Source organism: Chenopodium quinoa, unplaced genomic scaffold (assembly GCF_001683475.1).
Source record: "Chenopodium quinoa cultivar QQ74 unplaced genomic scaffold, ASM168347v1, whole genome shotgun sequence".
Lineage (NCBI taxonomy): Eukaryota > Viridiplantae > Streptophyta > Magnoliopsida > Caryophyllales > Amaranthaceae > Chenopodium > Chenopodium quinoa.
Window position 1 is genome coordinate 523,070 of NW_018742400.1, and position 18,620 is coordinate 541,689.

The 18,620-nt window shown below is 45.1% G+C and overlaps 1 protein-coding gene across 1 annotated transcript; it reads left to right on the top strand.

Annotated features, from left to right (window-relative positions):
- The first annotated feature begins 1,622 nt into the window (after positions 1 to 1,622).
- On the top strand, positions 1,623 to 3,170 carry LOC110704125 (putative uncharacterized protein DDB_G0274435). The gene is made up of 4 exons (XM_021881905.1): positions 1,623 to 1,632; positions 1,716 to 1,834; positions 1,939 to 2,110; positions 2,647 to 3,170. Exons 1-4 carry the CDS (start codon positions 1,623 to 1,625, stop codon positions 3,168 to 3,170), a joined length of 825 nt encoding a protein of 274 aa, XP_021737597.1.
- The last annotated feature ends 15,450 nt before the right edge of the window (positions 3,171 to 18,620 follow it).

Here is an 18,620-nt window from a genome sequence, read left to right on the forward strand (position 1 = left end):
GGGGGGAAAAAATAGGGTTTGCCCTTTCTATAAATAGGAGGGTTTGACTTCATTTTCGTTTTCACACCTTTGCGAATCTTGGAGAATCTCTAGACTTTTGACTCTCAAAGACTCTTAAAGACCCTAACTTTTGTCAAGCATCCGACACTCTGCTTTTCTGAACGACTGCTTCAGCCAACCAGGCGCCTCAAATACCTTCTTCTAAGGTAACCGCATGCTCTTTTCTGTTATTTTTTCTTGCGTTTTTCATTTATTCAAATGGTTTCCCAAACGTACACGGCACGACCTAGGTTAGCGATCAGCCGGTCACCGGGGACGGCTGAATCTAGAACTAGGAGTGCCGAATGCTCGTTCGAGAACTTTCCTTTAAGTACATCTCCAAATCCGACATTGTTTGTGCATCTGCAGGACACGATGGCTCGAACAAAGCAGACAACAAGGAGATATAGGTCGGATGGTTCCTTTTACCATTCGGACAGTGAGGCTCCAAATTCAGACGGCTCCATTAGGGTGTCAGCTAGTTAGATTTCTGAGCACCCCCCAAACCCTTCTTCTGACCTTCCCCAAACTCCAATTTACTACTCTCCCTCTTCTTCAAGCGGCACCCCCAACGATACTATACTGCGGGAAGCCGACAGTCAGTATCAGACCGAGCCTTCAGAACAGACGTCGGAGGAGAGTCTAGGGGAGGACCCTGCTGGCCCTAGCCGGCAGTCCCCTAGTTCTGGGGAAATCTCTGATGACAATTCGGCCTCGTCATCTTCTGATAGCGCCTCTGTTAAGTTAGAGGAAGTCCGAGCAAAAATAGATACTACAAGGGAGTCCTTGTCAGTAGAAAAGGGGGAAGGCTGGGCGGAGCCGAGTGCTTCCAGGCGCTTGGAGCGCGCCCCCTACTATCACCATGTTCCGCAAAGCAAGCGGACCTCGATGACATCCAGTCTTACCAATTTCAGGCGCAAGACCGTAATGGGGCATGGCTTCTCCTTGTCCGTCACCAACAAGGAGGATACTATAACCTGGCCCTCCCTGGCCGGTTATAAGGACAAAGCCTTCGGCTGCTACGAGGCGGTCCTTCACGCTGGTTTACGCTTTCCTCTCCATCCGGTCGTAGAGAGGATATGGACGGATACCAACTGGGTATCTGGCGACTTGTCCCGAATTCATGGATAAATATCATCGGGTACGTTGCCGCCTGTGAAATGCTGGAGGTGGATCTCAAATTTGAGGCATTCGCTCATATGCACTATCTCAGCCGAGCGCCTGCGAAGGGCGGCGAAGGCTGGTATACCTTGTCCACCTGCAAGGGGTACATGATGGCAGTCGGCAAAGAGAACAAATGGAAGGACTGGAGAAAAAGTTCTACATTGTCCATTCCTCTGAAAGCCGAAAGAACCAAAAAATACAATCGGTGGATCATGGATCCGCCCCTCCTGGCTGGCAAGAGTGCCTTGCCCCCTCCCCCTAGGCGGGACTAGGAGGAAATTTTTGACCGGAGTCTGGTTAAAGTGTCCGTTCGGACAAACGGGCATGGGAAGAAAATAGTCGTCCCCCAGAGCTACATTCCCCTTTACAAGTAGCTAGAATATGGGGTGTTCTTGGCCGCTTGTGGTCTAAGCTCTGAGATGCCGAGAGGTAGTCGGCCGTCTGATTTTAAGCTAACTTTAAATTGTTTTCAGTGTATGTTTATAAAGCCTAACTCCTTCTTTTTGGTGCAGACAAAGCAATGGAAAAGCTCTCGGCAACGAAGAGGCCGGTTGCCATCTCTGCAGCTAAGTACCGCACCAACGTCCTCAACAGGGCGAGTGACGAGCAGAAAGCAGCCAGGACTCCCAAGGTAGCTGTTTATGATACTTGGTATATTTTTTCAATAGAGGTTAAATTTTGCCCGCCTGCTTTTCTGACGCCTTTCTTTTTGTTCAAACAGAGTGGCTCCATCAGGCCTTCTCCCTCCAAACAATCCCAACCCAAAATTCAAAAGACTGGGCGGGTGATGTGAGTGCATCCGGCAAGAACCGGAAGCACATCGCTCACAAGCCCAAGAGAGGGGACGACTCTACTCTCGAAGCTGACAGGGAGGTCAGCAAACCAGATGCCACTCAGGCATCGAAGGGTGGCTTTAAGCAACCCAGCACTGCTGTCGGCTCAGCGTGAGAGAAGAGGAGTCATGGGAAGGAGAAGGAGGAGGAGGCTCAGCCGGACGGTATGAGCCGCATCTTTATTGAATTTCAATACTTAATATTGTTTCTTGGAACTCCCTTGACTAACTTATAATTTTGCAGCTCCTGTGCAAAGGTCGACCATCGTCCAGATGGCCAAGGAGATGCTGCGGGCGCTTGATCTAGAGGAAAAGGCGTCCATAAGAGGAGTCTACGAGGTAAAAAAGTTAGCTAAATTTTGGGGAACCTCTGCGAGGTAAAAAAGTTAGCTAAATTTTCCTTAATATTTAGCACATATCCGACTGGTTTTGACCATCTGGCTTTTTCTTATTTCCGGGCCATGCTGCGCGTCCAGGGGCTAAGACGGCCAATCGAGGAAAAATCTAAAAAGGTAACAACCGCTAAAGCTCGAGCCGAGTCCGCCTTAGACCGAGCTCAATTTGAAATTGATCAGAATGAGCTTCTGACCCTTGATATGATGTATTCCCAGGCGGACGCCAACCCGAGGTGAAGAAGGACCTGGATTCGGCCCGCTCCAAAATCAATGATCTTAAGGCCAAAGTTAAAGGCCTTAAGGAAAAGCTTCAGCCTCTTCAACAGGCCAAGAAAGAGGCCGAGAGGGCCAAGGAGCGGGTTGGTCGTCTGGAGGGGAACCAGCAGCAGCAGCTGAAGGCCAAGTTCCAGTCCCGGGCCGAGGAGGAGAAGCAGGCCCTTGTCAAACAAATGATGGAAGACTACGAATCCATCATGCTGACGGCATGGGAGGCGGTACAGCCAGGTGCTGATTTTAGCATTTGGAAATCTAAGTTTGATCAAGCAAACGAGGATTTCAATGTTGAACTCCTTCGCCATGCTGAAGATGAGGCGAACAAGGATGAAGCTGATGGTGAAGAGGCCGACTCCTCTTCAGGCTCCTCTGAGGACGAAGACGGGGAAGAGGAGAATGATGAAAATGAAGAGCATCCGACAGCTGATGATGTGGCTGCCAATGCTGATGATCCCTCTGCCCTCTAAAGCGTTTTAGTAGTTATTTCAGCGGCCGAATGGCCATACATTAATCTTCCGGCCTGCGTGCCGAGTATCCTGTATCTTTACCGACCGAGGGGTCGGGTAATTTGACAATTTATCTGGCGTGGCCAGCAAACAATCTTACCCAATCGTCTGGTGACGATTGGTTCTTTTAATCTAAATTCATTCGGCCATTTGGCTGAAGATATTCATATTGTTGTTCTTTAAATTTTTTCATTGCATGTTTTTTTGGCCAAGTATTATAACCTGTATACCATGCGAATGTTCTTGCCCCTGGACGGATGTCGAGTGGTTTCGGATGAGTGGATTGATTGACTTAGAAATTATTGATACTTAAAAGAGTATGCATGGTTTCTAAGTCAATCAATCACTATGGTGATTTCCCCAAACCACGCGACAGACGGCCATCCGGAGCGAATGAATAATTATTTTCATTCGGCCATTGGCTCAAACGAAATACAAGATCTTTGACTTAGCAAATTTGCTAAAAAGAAATCCCTTGCCTGTTTTGTTCCAAGAACTAAAAGCAGGCGCAACCGGCCTACGGCCTCGACGAGATAAGATGCTAAGTTTTAACTTAGTCATAATTTTAGAATAATCCGCCTGTCTTGCCCCAAGAGCAAAGAGCAGGCGCATTCGACCCACAAGTCTCTTTTTTTAATCTGCTAAGTATTTTAGCTCGTTTTCTTGGTAAGTAATAGTCCGCCTGTCCTGCGTTTGGGCTAAAACAGGCGTATCTGGCCAAGGGCCTCATTAGTTGTAAATCAGTAAAACATTTCCGCCTGTCTTGCACCAGAGCAAAAACAGGCGCACCCGGCCTAATGCCTCAATAGCCTCTATTTATGACACAGTGACCCTTTTCCGACAGAGCAAGAACAGTTAGAAAATTCTAGCCTTTAAGATTTCACTTTCGATTAAACCAAACGACTGCGAATGCTGCCTAAGCATTTGGTAGGGCCGCTTGGTGTATTTGTAGAGCAATGTTCCATCCAAATGGGAGATGCTTCTCCTCGACGAATTTGCCCGAATGGACGTCGTCGGTTATCTGACTCATGTTGGAGCAGACGGTCATACTCATGTTGGAGTAGAATGTGACCATTCGGCCTCTATATATTTTTCCTAATATCCGGCCATTAGCCTCAAAATGATTTTATCTGGCCTTAGGCCTTTTAAAGATTTAAGCATATATTCGTTAAGTGTTGGCATAATACTTAAAGAACTCCGTAGAAACGACTGCTCTAAAGTAGTCGGCTCCTTCAGGGGGTTGGGGCTTCTGTTATTGGGACAGACGCTATCCAAATACATTGGCCGTCTGTATTTTGTACAGGTGACACTAATAAAAAGACAAGTTGAAAATGAAGGCATACTCTCATTAGAAAACTTTGAAATGACAAAATTTGAGGTATTTACATTCGTACTTAGAAATAGTACTTTTTCAAGTTGTCTACATTCCAAGTTCTAGGCAGCTTCCTGCCGTCTGGTTCTTCCAGGCGGTAGGTGTCGTCTCTTACTTCCTCATATATTCGGTAAGGGCCTTCCCAATTTGGGGTTAACTTTCCCTGCTCATTCGCCCTACCGACTGCCTCCATTTTCCGTAGCACAAAGTCCCCCACTTTGAGAGGACGCTTGTGTACTCTTTTGTTGTAAGCCCGTGTCATTCTCAGACCGTAAATCTCATGGCGCAAGGCAGCATTGCCCCTGCGCTCTGGAAGTGAGTCCAATGCCAGCCGCATGGCCTCCCAGTTAGCTTCTTTGTCATATAACATGACTCGAAGAGTCGGCTCATAGTGTTCAATGGGAAGGACAGCTTCTGCACCATACACCATGAGGAACGGGGTTTCTCCACTCGCCCCTTTAGCAGTCGTTCTGATGAACCAGAGGACGTGTGGTAATTCATCCGCCCAAAGACCACCAGCCCGTTCAATTTTCTTTTTAATCCCGTCTGAGATTAGCTTGTTGAAGGCTTCAACCTGGCCGTTTGCTTAGGGCCGGCCGACTGATGCAAAGAGGCTTGAGACCCCTTGTTCTCCCAACCAAGTCTTGAGTTGAGACGTCTCAAATTGAGGACCATTGTCAAAAACCATAGACATGGGCACCCCAAAGCGAGTGATAATATTCCTCCAGATGAAGGAAAAGACGTCTTTTGTCTTGATGTTTTTGACCGCCTCCGCCTCTACCCACTTGGTAAAGTAATCCACAACTACCAATATGTAGCGCTTGCCGCCTGGGGCCGCGGTGTAAGGCCCAAGTATGTCCATGCCCCAATTGGCAAAGGGTATTGGGTTGTGGATGGCCGTCAGGTCTGTGGCCGAACGATGGATGAGCTACCCATACTTTTGACACTTGTCACACTTTTTGACCATTCCCATAGCATCCGACTCCAGAGTGGGCCAAAAATAGAGCCGCCTGGACTTGGCAGCTAAAGACCTGCCGCCTATATGGGAGGTGCAGAAACCCGCATGCAAATCTTCGAGGACCTCTTTACCCTTTTCTGGGGTAACACACATCAATAGGGGTTTCAAGAAACCAGCTTTGAAGAGTTCTCCTTGTCTCAGCTCGAAGTTTGTCGCTTTCTTCTTCAGAACAGTCGCCTCTTGAGGTGAATCAGGGAGCGTGCCGTCTGTAAGATAAGCCCGGATGCTGTCCATCTAGGTAGAGCTTCGGTCGAGAATTCCAATGGGGTCTTCATTAGATATACTTTTCTTTTCCATGACCTCCTAGAAGACCGACCGAGGCGTTTCACAAGAGGCGGATGATGCTAGTTTTGACAGAGCATCCGCCTGATTATTTGAAGTCCTGGGCACCTGAGTTAACTGAAACTCCTCAAGTGTACCAACTTCGTTTTTGACCGCCTGAAAATATTTTATCATGGCCAGATGAGTAGCCTCGTACGTTCCATTAACCTGGAGTACGACTAGTTGAGAATCAGAGCAGGCGGCTATCTTCTTTGCCCCTACCGCATTGTAGTATCGAATGTCGGCCAGTAGGGCCTCATACTCGGCCTCATTGTTAGAGACCTGGAACTTGAACCGCAGTGCATGTTCGTACTTATCTCCCTCAGGAGATTGGCAGATAATTCCTGCACCACAGCCGTTCACATTGGAGCTCCCATCCACAAACACTTTCCAAACCTGGTCAGTATTATCCGGTACAACCGGCCTTGTCATTTCGACAATAAAGTCGGCGAATGTTTGCCCCTTTATTGCCTTCATAGGTTCGTAAGTGATCTCTAATCCTTGCATTTCAATTGCCTATTTAAGCATTCGTCCAGAAGACTCCAAGGTTGTGAGTGGCCGCTTGATCGGTTGGTCAGTATAGACCTCTACCGCATGCGCCAAGAAGTAGGGTTTTAGCTTCTTGATAGCCATATAAAGGGCAAGGCCGAATTTCTCAACCATGGGGTACCGAAGCTCCGCGTTCCTCGGAACATGGCTAATGAAATACACTGGGAGATGGATGCCGTCTCTTTCAGCTAAGAGAACGGAACTGAGGGCATGATCAGAGACGGCTAAGTACATGAAGAGCTTCTCTTTGGGCAAAGGGCTGACAAGCCTTGGCAATGAGTGCAAATGATTTTTCAGCTTTTGAAAGGCAACCTCTGCATCATCCCCCCTTTCAAAGTTGGTCTTCTTTTTTATTGCCTTGAAGAAGTAGAGACACTTGTCGCCTGACCGACTGAGGAATCTCCCCAAGGCCGCCAGACAACCTGTTAGCTTTTGCACTTCCTTCATAGTACGGGGCGACTTCATGTCGATTACCGCCTGTATTTTCTCAGGGTTGGCCTCTATTCCCCTTTGGTCAATCAAAAATCCGAGAAACTTCCCAGACTCAACGCCAAAGACACACTTTTTTGGGTTTAGCATGACCTTGTGCCGCCTGAGTGTGGCGAATATTTCTCGGAGATCAGCAAGATGATCCGCCTGTTGTTTGGATTTGACTATCATGTCATCAATGTATGCCTCTACATTCCTTCCGATTTGATTAATGAAGACCGTATTAATCATTCGTTGGAAAGTAGCAGGCGCGTTCTTTAAACCAAACGGCATCACAGTATAACAAAACAACCCTGATCAGTGACGAATGCCGTCTTTTCTTGATCTTTTTTCCACAGGGGGATCTGATGGAAACCTGAATAGGCGTCCATAAAACTCATCAGGGCATGTTCGGATGTTGAATCGACCAGGCTGTCGATCTTAGGCAATGGATAACTATCCTTTGGACATGCCTTGTTAAGGTCTGTGTAGTCAACACACATCCGCCAAGTTCCATTCGGCTTCTTTACTAACACAACGTTAGCTACCCATTCAGGGAAATTACATGGCCGAATGAACTTGGTGTCCAGCAGCTTTTTAACTTCGGCTGCTGCCGCCTGAATTCTTTCCTCGCCATGGTTTCTTTTCTTTTGCCTAATGGGCTTCTTTTTGGGATCCACGGTGAGTTTGTGGACAGCAAGATCCAGGCTTATGCTTGGCATCTCCTCCACTTCAAAGGCAAAGATGTCTTTGAATTCTGTCAACAGCTGGTGAAGGCTTTCACCCAGCTTTTCAAATGCAACCGTCCCCACCTTAACCGTCCGCTCTGGACGGCTCTCGTCCAGAGGGATATCGATGTGTTCACCAGCAGGCTGGGGACGGAGATCATCCGACCGTTCCCCGGTCAGTGATTGCTATTGATTTTCTTTTTTGACCACCACCAGCTGATCAGTCTTTCTTTTCTTTCTGGCTGGTGGGGCCGACTGTTCTTCCTCGACATCGTCAAAGTCGATCGTTTGTTTGTCCCTTCCGGATGCTACGGCCGCGGGCTTAACGTCCAAGAGATAACACTCTCGAGCCGTCTTTTGGTCCCCATTAAGGGAACCGACTGTTCCATTATCCTTCTCATACTTGAGTAGCATGAGTGCAGGAATGATGACGGCCTTACACTCATTAAGAGTGGGACGGCCAAAGATGAGGTTGTAAGCTGTGAGCTCTTCAACCACTAGGAAACGGATGGTCATGTGCCGACCGTCTCCCCTGGTTCCCAGGCGGACTGGTAAGTCAATGCGTCCGAGTGGGTGCACAAGTCCTCCCCCAAACCCAACAAAGGTGTGGGAGACCTCCATCATGCTATCCGGTTTGTACTTGAGATTGGATAAGCATTTGAGGCTGATGAGGTTAGAGGAGCTTCCTGTGTCAATCAGAATTCGACCAACCAGCTGGTTGGCCACCTTGCTTTCAATGACCACATGGTCATCATGCAGCCAACGGACTTTGTCTCTGTCCTGCTCGGTGATGACAACTTTAGGGAAGGTGGATGTGCCTGCTGCATCCCCTTCCTCAACAGAGTTGACCATCTTCCTCAGATGGTCATTAGTGCCCCAAATGGTCGGGCCACCACCAGCAAAGCCGCCTGCTATGGTGTATACCGGCTCTTCATCAGTTTCGGCACTCACAGCAGGCTGGGGAGTCTTTTTCTTGGACTGCCCTGGGTTTGCCTTTGAAGTCACTTTGGACTTCACATAGGACTTGAGCTGTCCTTTGTCGGCCAGACGGTCGAGCTCCCGCTTGAGACTGAAACAGTCGTTCGTTTCATGGCCAACATCCTCATGGAAATGGCAATGATTGTTCTTGTTCCGATTTTCAGCGGAACCTTTCATATGAGTCGGCTTTTCAAGAGTCAACCGATCCTTAATTTCCAATAGAATGGAGCAGCAGTCCTTGTGGAATTTGTACCTTGGGACGTACGGTTTCCACTCTTTTTTCTTCTTCTGGGCCGGTTGATCAGAGTTATCAATGGCCCAGACTTGTTTTTTCTTTTTGCTCTCTTCTAGTTTAGGAGTCGGATGAGCAGGCCGACTCTCTTTCTGTCGGTCGGACTTCTAATGGTCTGACTGCTTATTGGAGGAGCAGAGTTCGGTCGCCTTTATATAAGCTTCCGTCTCTCGCAAGGCTCCTTGCAGAGTAAAGATTTGTTTGCGGACGAGTTCGTACTTAAAAGTAGACCCGTCCTTCAGACCCTTAAAGAAGTCTGTGAAAGCGACCTCATCAGACAGCCCATGAATTTGGATTTAGATCAGATTGAACCGCCTGACATAGGACCACAAGCCTTCTCTATCTCCCTGCTGTACATTGCCCAAGTCAAGACTTGTCTTTTTGGCAGGGATGTTCATAGAGAAGTTTGAAGCAAATAAGAACGCAAGAGTCTTGAAGCTATTTCTACAACCAGCCGGCAGATTGCCAAACCACTGCCGGGCTATGCCCTTTAGGGTGGCTGGAAAGCAACGACACCATGCGGCATCATCCAACCCCTGTAGATACATGAGGTGGGTGTATGCTAGCAGGTGGTCTTATGGGTTGGAGGTCCCGTCATAGGCTTCAACCAAAACATTTTTAACTTTAGTCGGCTGTACGGCTTCAATTATTTCACTAGAGAATGCAGAGGGTTGATCTCCAAGGTGTTGCAGCCTAAGCTGCCAGTCCATCGGCTTATAGTCGTATGCCGTATGTCCTCCAAAGAGGGCAGGCTGCATGTAAGGTAAAACCGGCGCCTCGTACAATGGTTGAGTCATGTACTGGGCCGACTGAATCATATAAGGGCCAGACTGAACCCGTGGGCTGCTTGTTGGGGTCTCATGTACAGACTGGGAACACCTTACACAGGTATTCCAAAAGCTATCATGATAAGTCGACGTTGAAGCCGACTCTGATAGATGGGTCCTCTTTTGCTCAATGTATTGCCGAGCATCAGAGAATGTTTTCTTGCTACCATCCGGCTGTATGTGCCGGATGGCTTTTCTTGTGCCCGTTTCTGGGAAATGGAGCCTGGTAAGGTCAAATTGGGGCCGAACCTTCTCCGTAGGGGCAGGATGAGGAGTCGGCTTACGGTCCCTGACCGACTTCTGTTTTCCAGCTTGGGCTGGCTCCTTGGCCGACTGCTTCTTTCTAGGAGTAGGCGACTTCTTTGAGGCGAGTTGTTTGATTTCACCCCTGAGACTGCTCAGGAGTCTCATTAGTTCATCTCGAGTGACAGGAGTCGATCCTGCCGCCTGGGAAGGATCACCCGGCCGCCCCGAGGGCTTCCTTGGCTGACCAGCAGTTTTGCTTGGCCCTACCTGGTCAGGGTGACGCTCCCTCTTTTCCTTACTTCGGATGAGTCTAGAGATGAGGGATCCATTTGGATCCACATAGGTTTCGACGTCAGGGTCGTCACCTGAGTCATGGTCCGTCTGGACCACTATGTCTTCTGGAGGCCGATTGGCCTCTAGATTCGGTACAGGTACTTGTGAAGCAATTTCAGAGGTACTCTCCCCACAGACGGCGCCAAATGTTTCGGGGGTATTTGTCCCTTGGGAGAGTTACAATGCTGAGACTCGATTCAGCAAAGGACGCATGTACCAGCAAAGCAAACGGACCGCCGGATGGTCGGTGGTCCGCCTCCGAAGATTAAGTTAGTAAGCGTTCGGTAGTAAAACGTGCGGAAGTAAAGTTATCTGCTCGGTTTCCAAGCTCAGGTAAAGTGTTGTCTGTTCTTTGAAAATGACAGCTTTGTAGTAAGTGACGTATTGTCTCATATTGCGTGTATATTCCTCTCTTGTCATAAATGTAAGAATGTCCCTATTTATAGGGTCTTTTTGGAAGGTGTGCGCTCCCCAGGATCTGGTGACCTAGGGATTAGGTCACGCCGCAAAATGGCGCCTCAAGGTTTGGGCCCTTGAAGGCCGCCATTGCAGAGGCAATGCCTGAATGACATGTGTCACTGAGCCCAAAAGGCCTTTGGGCATCTTTTTGGGTGACACGCGTCGCCCTCTGATTGGTCCATGCTGGATCATCAGTCATTTTAGGGCAGAGGAATGTTTGACCTCCACGTGTCATCATCTCATAGGTCCAAATGGCACCTTTACTGAGGACATGTGGCGTTTTCTGATTGGGCCACCTGGCCGGGTAAAAATACCCAAATCATAAGATGTTCATTAGTTTGTGTTGATTAGATTAGCTATGTTCTTGTGGACATGTGGTGAATGGCACCTTTACTGAGGACATGTGGCGTTTTCTGATTTTGTTTGCTTTTCTTTATTCTTTGTATATGTAGGCGTCGCTCGAAGTGCGCCTACGTTAAAAGCATGTGGTGAATATGCTTGGCACTCATAGGAAGTGGGAAGTGACATAATACAATTAGGGACAAGGAAAGTAGGGAGTCGCCAACAAGTTTTTAAGGAACTTGTAAACCGTTCACGGATCATAAAAGGCAACCACGATAAAGGACAACGATAGGCATCAACGATTGACCCGTGAAGGTTACACCCCATTCAAAATCCATGAGATTAGTAACTCCATATGGTTCGGAACCACGAAAGGAGGATCGGGGATGATGGTACGAAGTGAGTCATGGAGTCACATTCGCCCGTATTGGCCTCTACTCGATTCTTATATTGAAAAGCATTCCTGTGATCTCAAAGCCATACAAACAAACTATTCAATTCGCTCCAAACTATTATTTAACTAAATTGGTCGAATATTAATGCACACATATAATTCTAAAATATTGGTGATCACTTGAATTAATTAACAAGATTAAAAAGGATCCTAAACCGGTTATCAAAATTATCTTATTAGGCGTGATTTTCAATTACATATTCCCTTTAACATGTAATATGGTGATCAATAAATATAATGGAACAAACATTAATATTGGAAAAAATTTAATCACAATTCCAACAACATAAAATCGTTAGAAAAATAATAGAAATAAAAGGAACATGATTCTTACTTTGATTCTGTTTGTTTGCAACTACAAAATAATAAACGAGTTAGTAACTTCAAGGAAATAATAAAACAATAATTAAATTAAATTAAATAAAGTACAGTTGATTTGGGGCCAAACCCTCAAACAGTTCTACCTTTCACGCCTTGGCTTAAGGACAGAACCACGAGTAAAGTATGGAATCCTTTGAGCACTTGAAGAAGGAATTTTGAAATGAATAAGGGTAGGCTAGTGTTGAGGCTAAAGCATAGAAGAGAGAAAAATAACCAGAGAATTAATTGATGCCCCGTACATCAGAAATGAGGGGGTTATTATAGGGAAAATGTGCTGAGGGAGCACACAGAACCCTAAAATGATTCTAAAAAAGTATCCCGTGACACGACAAACTGTACCGTGACACGGGAAGTCCCACCGTCAGACGACAAACTTTACCGTGACACGGTACATTTTTAGTGTGACGCGGGAAATTTTCAAAAAACAGGAAAGAAAACACGTTAAGGGTTTACGCGGAAAAGACACGGAATGTCCCGTGTCACGGAAGACTTCCCGTGTCACGGGAAATCCCGCCGTCAGACGGGAAGGATTCCCGTGACACGGTGGCTGTCTACTGTGGCGCTGGAATTTCCAGCCCACTTTTCCGTCTTAATACATTTTTAACCCTAATTTCATTCGGCATTTTAAGTGTCGATTGATAATTTCGGGCCTTTTCTGACTTATTATTATTTGGGCTAAAATAAGAAAATAATTAAATAAAAATAAATAAAAGGTTTGGGCCAAAAATAAATAATAAAACAATAAAAAAAAAAAAGGTTTGGGTTAAAATTAAATAATAAGTTTGGGCTGAAATAAAAACTATGCTTTTACCAAACATCAAGACCAATCCATGGACCGTTCAAAAATATGAATTTAATCAAATACGATTTTTTAAGCACTCTCGGGATTAAATACTGAACCCGACCAATAGTGGCGGTGAAAGGTTGTTCATCATCGGGTTTGATTTTGGGGAGACATTTTTAGGTATCTACAGAAGCCCCCACTTTGACCGAGTTTGTAGAAACGTTAGTTTTGAAAACGATAGTCAAAGTAGCCGATAGGGACGGAGAATGATTTAAGACGTTCTGCTATCCTAAATCATTCTATTTACGCCGATACCTGCAGAAAAATGTTAGTTCTACAGATACAAGAGTAAAGGGATAGAATGCTTATCTAACACCAGTGTATTGGTGGCAAATGAGCTTGGTAGCTTCTTATGCTTGAAGGAATCCACCGGATGACGTCTGTTGAAACGTTTTCCATGCCTGAGGAAAGCCGACTGAGGAGTTTGGTAGTTTTCTAAGCTTGAAGAAACCTACCGGATAATACTTTCCATGCTTGAGGAAAGTCGACGTATGAATTTGGTGTCATTCTATGCTTGAAGAAATCCACCGATGATGCTTTCCATGCTTGAGGAAAGCCGACTTGGCGGTTTTCTCTACTTGAAGAAAAATCCACCGATAACGCTTTCCAAGCTTGAGGAAAGCCGACTTGGCGGTTTTCTATACTTCAAGAAAAATCCACCGATAACGCTTTCCAAGCCTTAGGAAAGCCGACTGATGAATATGGTGTCATTCTATGCTTGAAGAATTCCACCGATAATGCCTTCCCTGCTTGAGGAAAGCCGATTTGGCGGCTTTCTATACTTGAAGAAAAATCCACCGGATAATACTTTCCATGCTTGAGGACAGTCGAAAGATGATGAGATTGCAAGTCTCTGTGTATCGAGAACCTTGCGTCATAAAATGATGGTGGTCCGCTTGTCCCCGGACGTGGGCTGTAGATGGTCCGCTTGTCCCCGGACGTGGGTTGTATATGGTCCGCTTGTCCCCGGACGTGGGCTGTAGATGGTCCTCTTGTCCCCGGACGTGGGCTGTAAATGGTCCGTTTGTCCCCGGACGTGGGCTGTAGATAAGACTTGCAAAAATAAATTTGCCAATGGACTCGTATATACTGTGATTGACTTGACCACTGACTTGACCAAGTTTGACTTGATGTGACATGACATGTGTATGACTTGTGAGTGTGTATGTGTGTGTGTATATGTGTGTGTGCAGACACGAGCAAACGAAGATGCAAAAGTAAAAATTTTCCGTCAATTTTTGTCATGAGTGGAGGGTACCGACTTTCTCCCGAAAAAGAAAGATGTGAAAACTGAACTTTTATTTTCGAACTTCCTTCCAAAAGAAAAGACGCGAAAAAAGGAAAGAAGTTTTAAGCTTCCTCGTTGAGCAAGACAAAATGAATCGCATGGATTGAATTGCTTTTCTTGAAAGTAATGTATGCATGATGCATGTCCTTAGGCCATGATGCTAAGGAAAATTACATCATGTGACACGATAGATGAATTAACTTAGGTCTTGGAGCTAAGTATCAAGAAACGATCTTGAACGTCACTTAGGTCTGGAAGCTAAGAACGTAGACAGATGAAGTGATTATTGCATAATTAATGTTGCTTAGGTCATTGATATATAAATGTTTCTCAGCACATTATGCGATGCATGAAATAATGAACATTGCTCAGGTCAAGAAGCTAAGCAAGTATACAATGTTTCTTTTAATGGATGTTGTCTTGAAAGATGATGAAGCATGCGCGGTAGGGAAACAAGATTTCATGATAAAGGGTTCCTAAGGGAAAGATGATATGGATATGTATGTGTGAAAGAAGTGTGTGAAATTGATACTAAGGCTGGCTGCAAAGGTTATGGTGATGGAAATTTATGTGTGAAGAGTCAAAATGTTGACTCTTTAGGCTGGGTAAGCTAATGTGATGTGGGTTCAAGCCCACAATTCTAGCTCTAAATGGGTAGGGATATAGAGATAAGCATTTGATATTCTTTAACTCGATCATGTATAGATATGAATATGAATGTGGCCGCACCTCAATGTGAGGTTGCCTACGTATCCCTTAGGAATCAGGCCGAACGTAGCTCTAACCGAACTTTGCACAAGTGTATGTACACCTCAAAGAGGTCTTTCAAGGGTTGTAAGGTGGTTAAGTTGATGGTTTAAGGAAGAAAGGGGTAAAAGGCTCAAGACCCGAGAGAAGCCCCCAAGATGTTTAATTGTGAATTTGAAAATTTTGAATTTTGCAAGTTTATTTTCAATATATATGTTTTTCTTCTTTTTTTTCATTCTTGTGAATCAATGTAGGCAATCTCAGATCATGCGGTCCATCACTCACTTGGCATTCATGTTTCTCAGGCACGGTACCAAGCACTCGATGAGAGACGCAATTTGAGACGTGTTCATATCAAAGACATTGGAACACTTGCCTTTACACATTGTTTTATTGTTGCTTTGCTGCTTTTTTTTTACTTGCTTTATGAATGTTATACAATTACACATCTTCCAATCCCATGGTTAAGTGAATGTGGGTTGAAGAAATGAAAGCCAAACGTTAGACGAGGCTCAAAGTGGTTGATGAAAAAATGGATATGTGATTGAATGGTTAATGGGGAATAAAGGTGCCTCAAGTCATTGGTGTACCTTGGGTTTAGTTCGGTAATTGATTTTATTTTATTTTTTTTTAATTGAGAATGAATGAATGAATGAAAATTTCTATGATCGAGATGTAAAGGAAAATTGCTCATTTTATTAATGGAAAAGGTGAACGAAACACATGAAACATGGAAAACCTATGCTAGACATGAATGGGGAATGGAGGTTAATGATAAAGAAAGAAATCATGAAATCTTGCACGAAGATCTGCTGTGCGCCTTGTGTTCATTACTTCTTGCCGCCTGGAGGGACAGGAAGTTTGTTTGCATCCACCAAGTCTTGAATGACGTCCTTCAAATTTTAACATTGCTCCGTAGTGTGGCCCCTTCCTTGATGGTACTTGCAATGGGCATTGGGATTCCATTTGGCGCTCCTTTCTTCAGGTTTTGGCTCTGGAAATGGCCCAATATGTGTGATCAAGCCTTGACTTTAAAGGCGTTCAAAGGCCGTATCATAAGTCATTCCTACAGGAGTGTAAGTTCTTTTATTCTTGGGCAATGGAGTATCAAGAGCTAACACTTCATTGAGATCAACTTGGCTTATATTGTTGGTAGTATTTTCGTGCTTAGAAGACGAAGAAGAAGGATGGTCGTTCTTCTTGTCTTTTCAAGTGTTATTATTGTTACTACCAACAGTCTTTATTAGCTCATCCTCGATATTGATGCCGATGTCGTATATAGCTTCGAAAGTGTTCAGTGGAAAAAATTTGAGATGTTCCTTATATTTATGAGTCAGATTTTGAAGAAAGAGGCGAACCATCTCTCTTTCTTTGGGGGGATCTACCAAGAGTGAAGCTATTTCCCTCCACCTGTTCAGGTAAGCGGTGAAACCTTCATTCTCATTCTGTTTGAGAATGGAGAGTTCACGTTCAGAAGTTTTAGTTTGAATGTTACACTTGTAACGATTCATGAAACTGTCGGTGACATCTTGCCAAGTCGCAGTATGCTTGGCATCTAAGGAATAAAACCATTGTTGGCAAGCATGTTCTAAGGAGAGAGGGAACACCGTAGGTAAGAGTGTTACGTCCAATCCCTTAAGAGCCATGGTTGCAGAGAACGCCTTCAAATGGAATATTGGATTGTCAGTAGGCTTGAACTTTGGAATATCAGCAGTGGAGAACTTTTCAGGGAGTCTGTCTTTCACATCCAAAGGAGTGGGAGGCCGTTCCACATAAGTGAAATCCTCAAAAATCTTACTCATTTGTTCCTTCAAATTGTCAAGGGTGGAAACAGTGACCTTGTTTTGTTCCATGGTAGTGACCCTAGTTGTAAGGGTTTGCATCATGGCATACAGTGCCTCGATGGATTTGTTGATATTCTCAATATCTTCTTTAGTGGCCATTGAAAGGTGATGCGTAATGGAGATGGAAAAGTTCTCATTGAACGCCTATTAGATCTGAGAGATTGTTGCGGTAATGACTCGAACCGTATTAATCTATCCATGTTCCTTGACCAAGTACTGTGAAATAAAAATAATTCACTTAATTGTTTGACTCATTGCTTAAGATAGGAAAGGAAGGAAAAAATAGACATTTGAAAACAGGTGAGAAAACTCCACTCATTTTTTTATTATGACGAAAAAAAAGGTGCATGAACCTAATATACGATCATAAACGACCTAGTGCACGACTCGAGTCGGAATATAAAGAAAGTGTGTGGACTATACTTGACTCGTGAGTGACTAAGTGATGTCATAATACTCGTGGTATGATCGTATGGCTAGACATGTGAACAATAACCAAAATGATTGAAGCGAGAACCAAATTAACACGTAAAACTTAAAAAAAAGCTGACTGGACTTATTTCAAGGGCACCGTGACACGGAAAACTGTACCTGTCACGTGACGGGCTGCCGTGGCACGGGGAATTTTTATTTTTATTTTTATTTTTATTTTTATTTTTTTTTGAAATCCACCGTGTCATGGTGAAAATTCACCGTGACACGGTAGAGTTTCCCGTGGCGCAAAAGACTTTTTTTTTTTTTGCTGCAAGTCCACCGCGCCACGTTGGACTGTGCCGTGGCACAAAAATGTTTACCGTGCCACGGGAAACTCCACCGTCCCACAGTGGATGCTGACGTGGCACGGGGATTTTATTTTATTTTTTTCCTTTTTTTTTGTTGGAAATCCACCGTGTCACAGTCCGACTTTCTCCGAAAAAAACGACACAAAAAACAAGACTACCCTAAAATACGGTCAAAAAGTAGTGGACGACTAAAGAAAAAAGTGTGTGAACACGATATGTGAGTGATTAGGTGAGGTTATGGACGCGTGTTTTGACCGTACAACTAGACATGACACCAAACCGGACACAGCATCCACATACGTACGCACAAGAATAAAAAAATAGACTGACAGGACACTTTTCCTGGGCACCGTGTCACGGTGCAGAACACGCCGTGACACGGTGCGCAGTTCCAGGTCAGTTTTGTGGTTTTTCCAGATTTTAACCGATTTTAGGTCCGTACTAATTACTATGTGAGATAAAAAAAAACCCTCGGCCATGGGTTAAACAAAAGAGTAAACACATGAAGGTTAGCACCAAACAACCACACAGCATTTAGGCACGATGATGTATAAAAGTTCGCAACCTAGAGTCAAGATCTATGTTCAACTATTGGTCAAGCTTTGGGTGTCAAAAGGGTACCATGGTTAAGAGTTTGGATGCGTTATCAAGGCAGCCTCCCTTGAGGGTGTATGCCAACGGGCGGCTCCGCGAGTTCGTGATGAAATCAAACTCGACTCCATGGTTTGGGTGAATTTAATAACTCGGATGAACCCTTATTGCCATGAGCGTTTTTGGGTCGATAGAGCTTAAATTCCCCGGGGCTAAGACGCATGTAGAACACATACGTTTTTTCAGAAAAATTGAAGGAAGTTGACTGTGCGAAGAGAAAATAAGCCACCGGACTGATTTTAGGACTGCCGTGACACGGCGAAAATTCCCGTGCCACGGTACTGTGCACCGTCAGACAGTGCACTATAGCGTGACACGACAGATTTTGCCGTGGCACGGCAGTCAGAAGATCTGACTAGTGCCCTGTTTTCCTTCGCGCGCAACCAAGTTATCCAATTTTTCCTACGGGACAGACCTGAATGCGACGTTAAAACGTCGATGCAGATGCAAAAATGCCAAATTAATCACAGGAATATTTGTTTCAAAA

Bases quoted from the DNA above. Each gene is read 5' to 3' on its own strand.
- LOC110704125 (XM_021881905.1), top strand. The intron at 1,835-1,938 runs GTAGCTGTTTAT...TGGCTCCATCAG, and splicing joins AAGCAGCCAGGACTCCCAAG to GCCTTCTCCCTCCAAACAAT. The intron at 2,111-2,646 runs GTGGCTTTAAGC...ATGTATTCCCAG, and splicing joins TGCCACTCAGGCATCGAAGG to GCGGACGCCAACCCGAGGTG.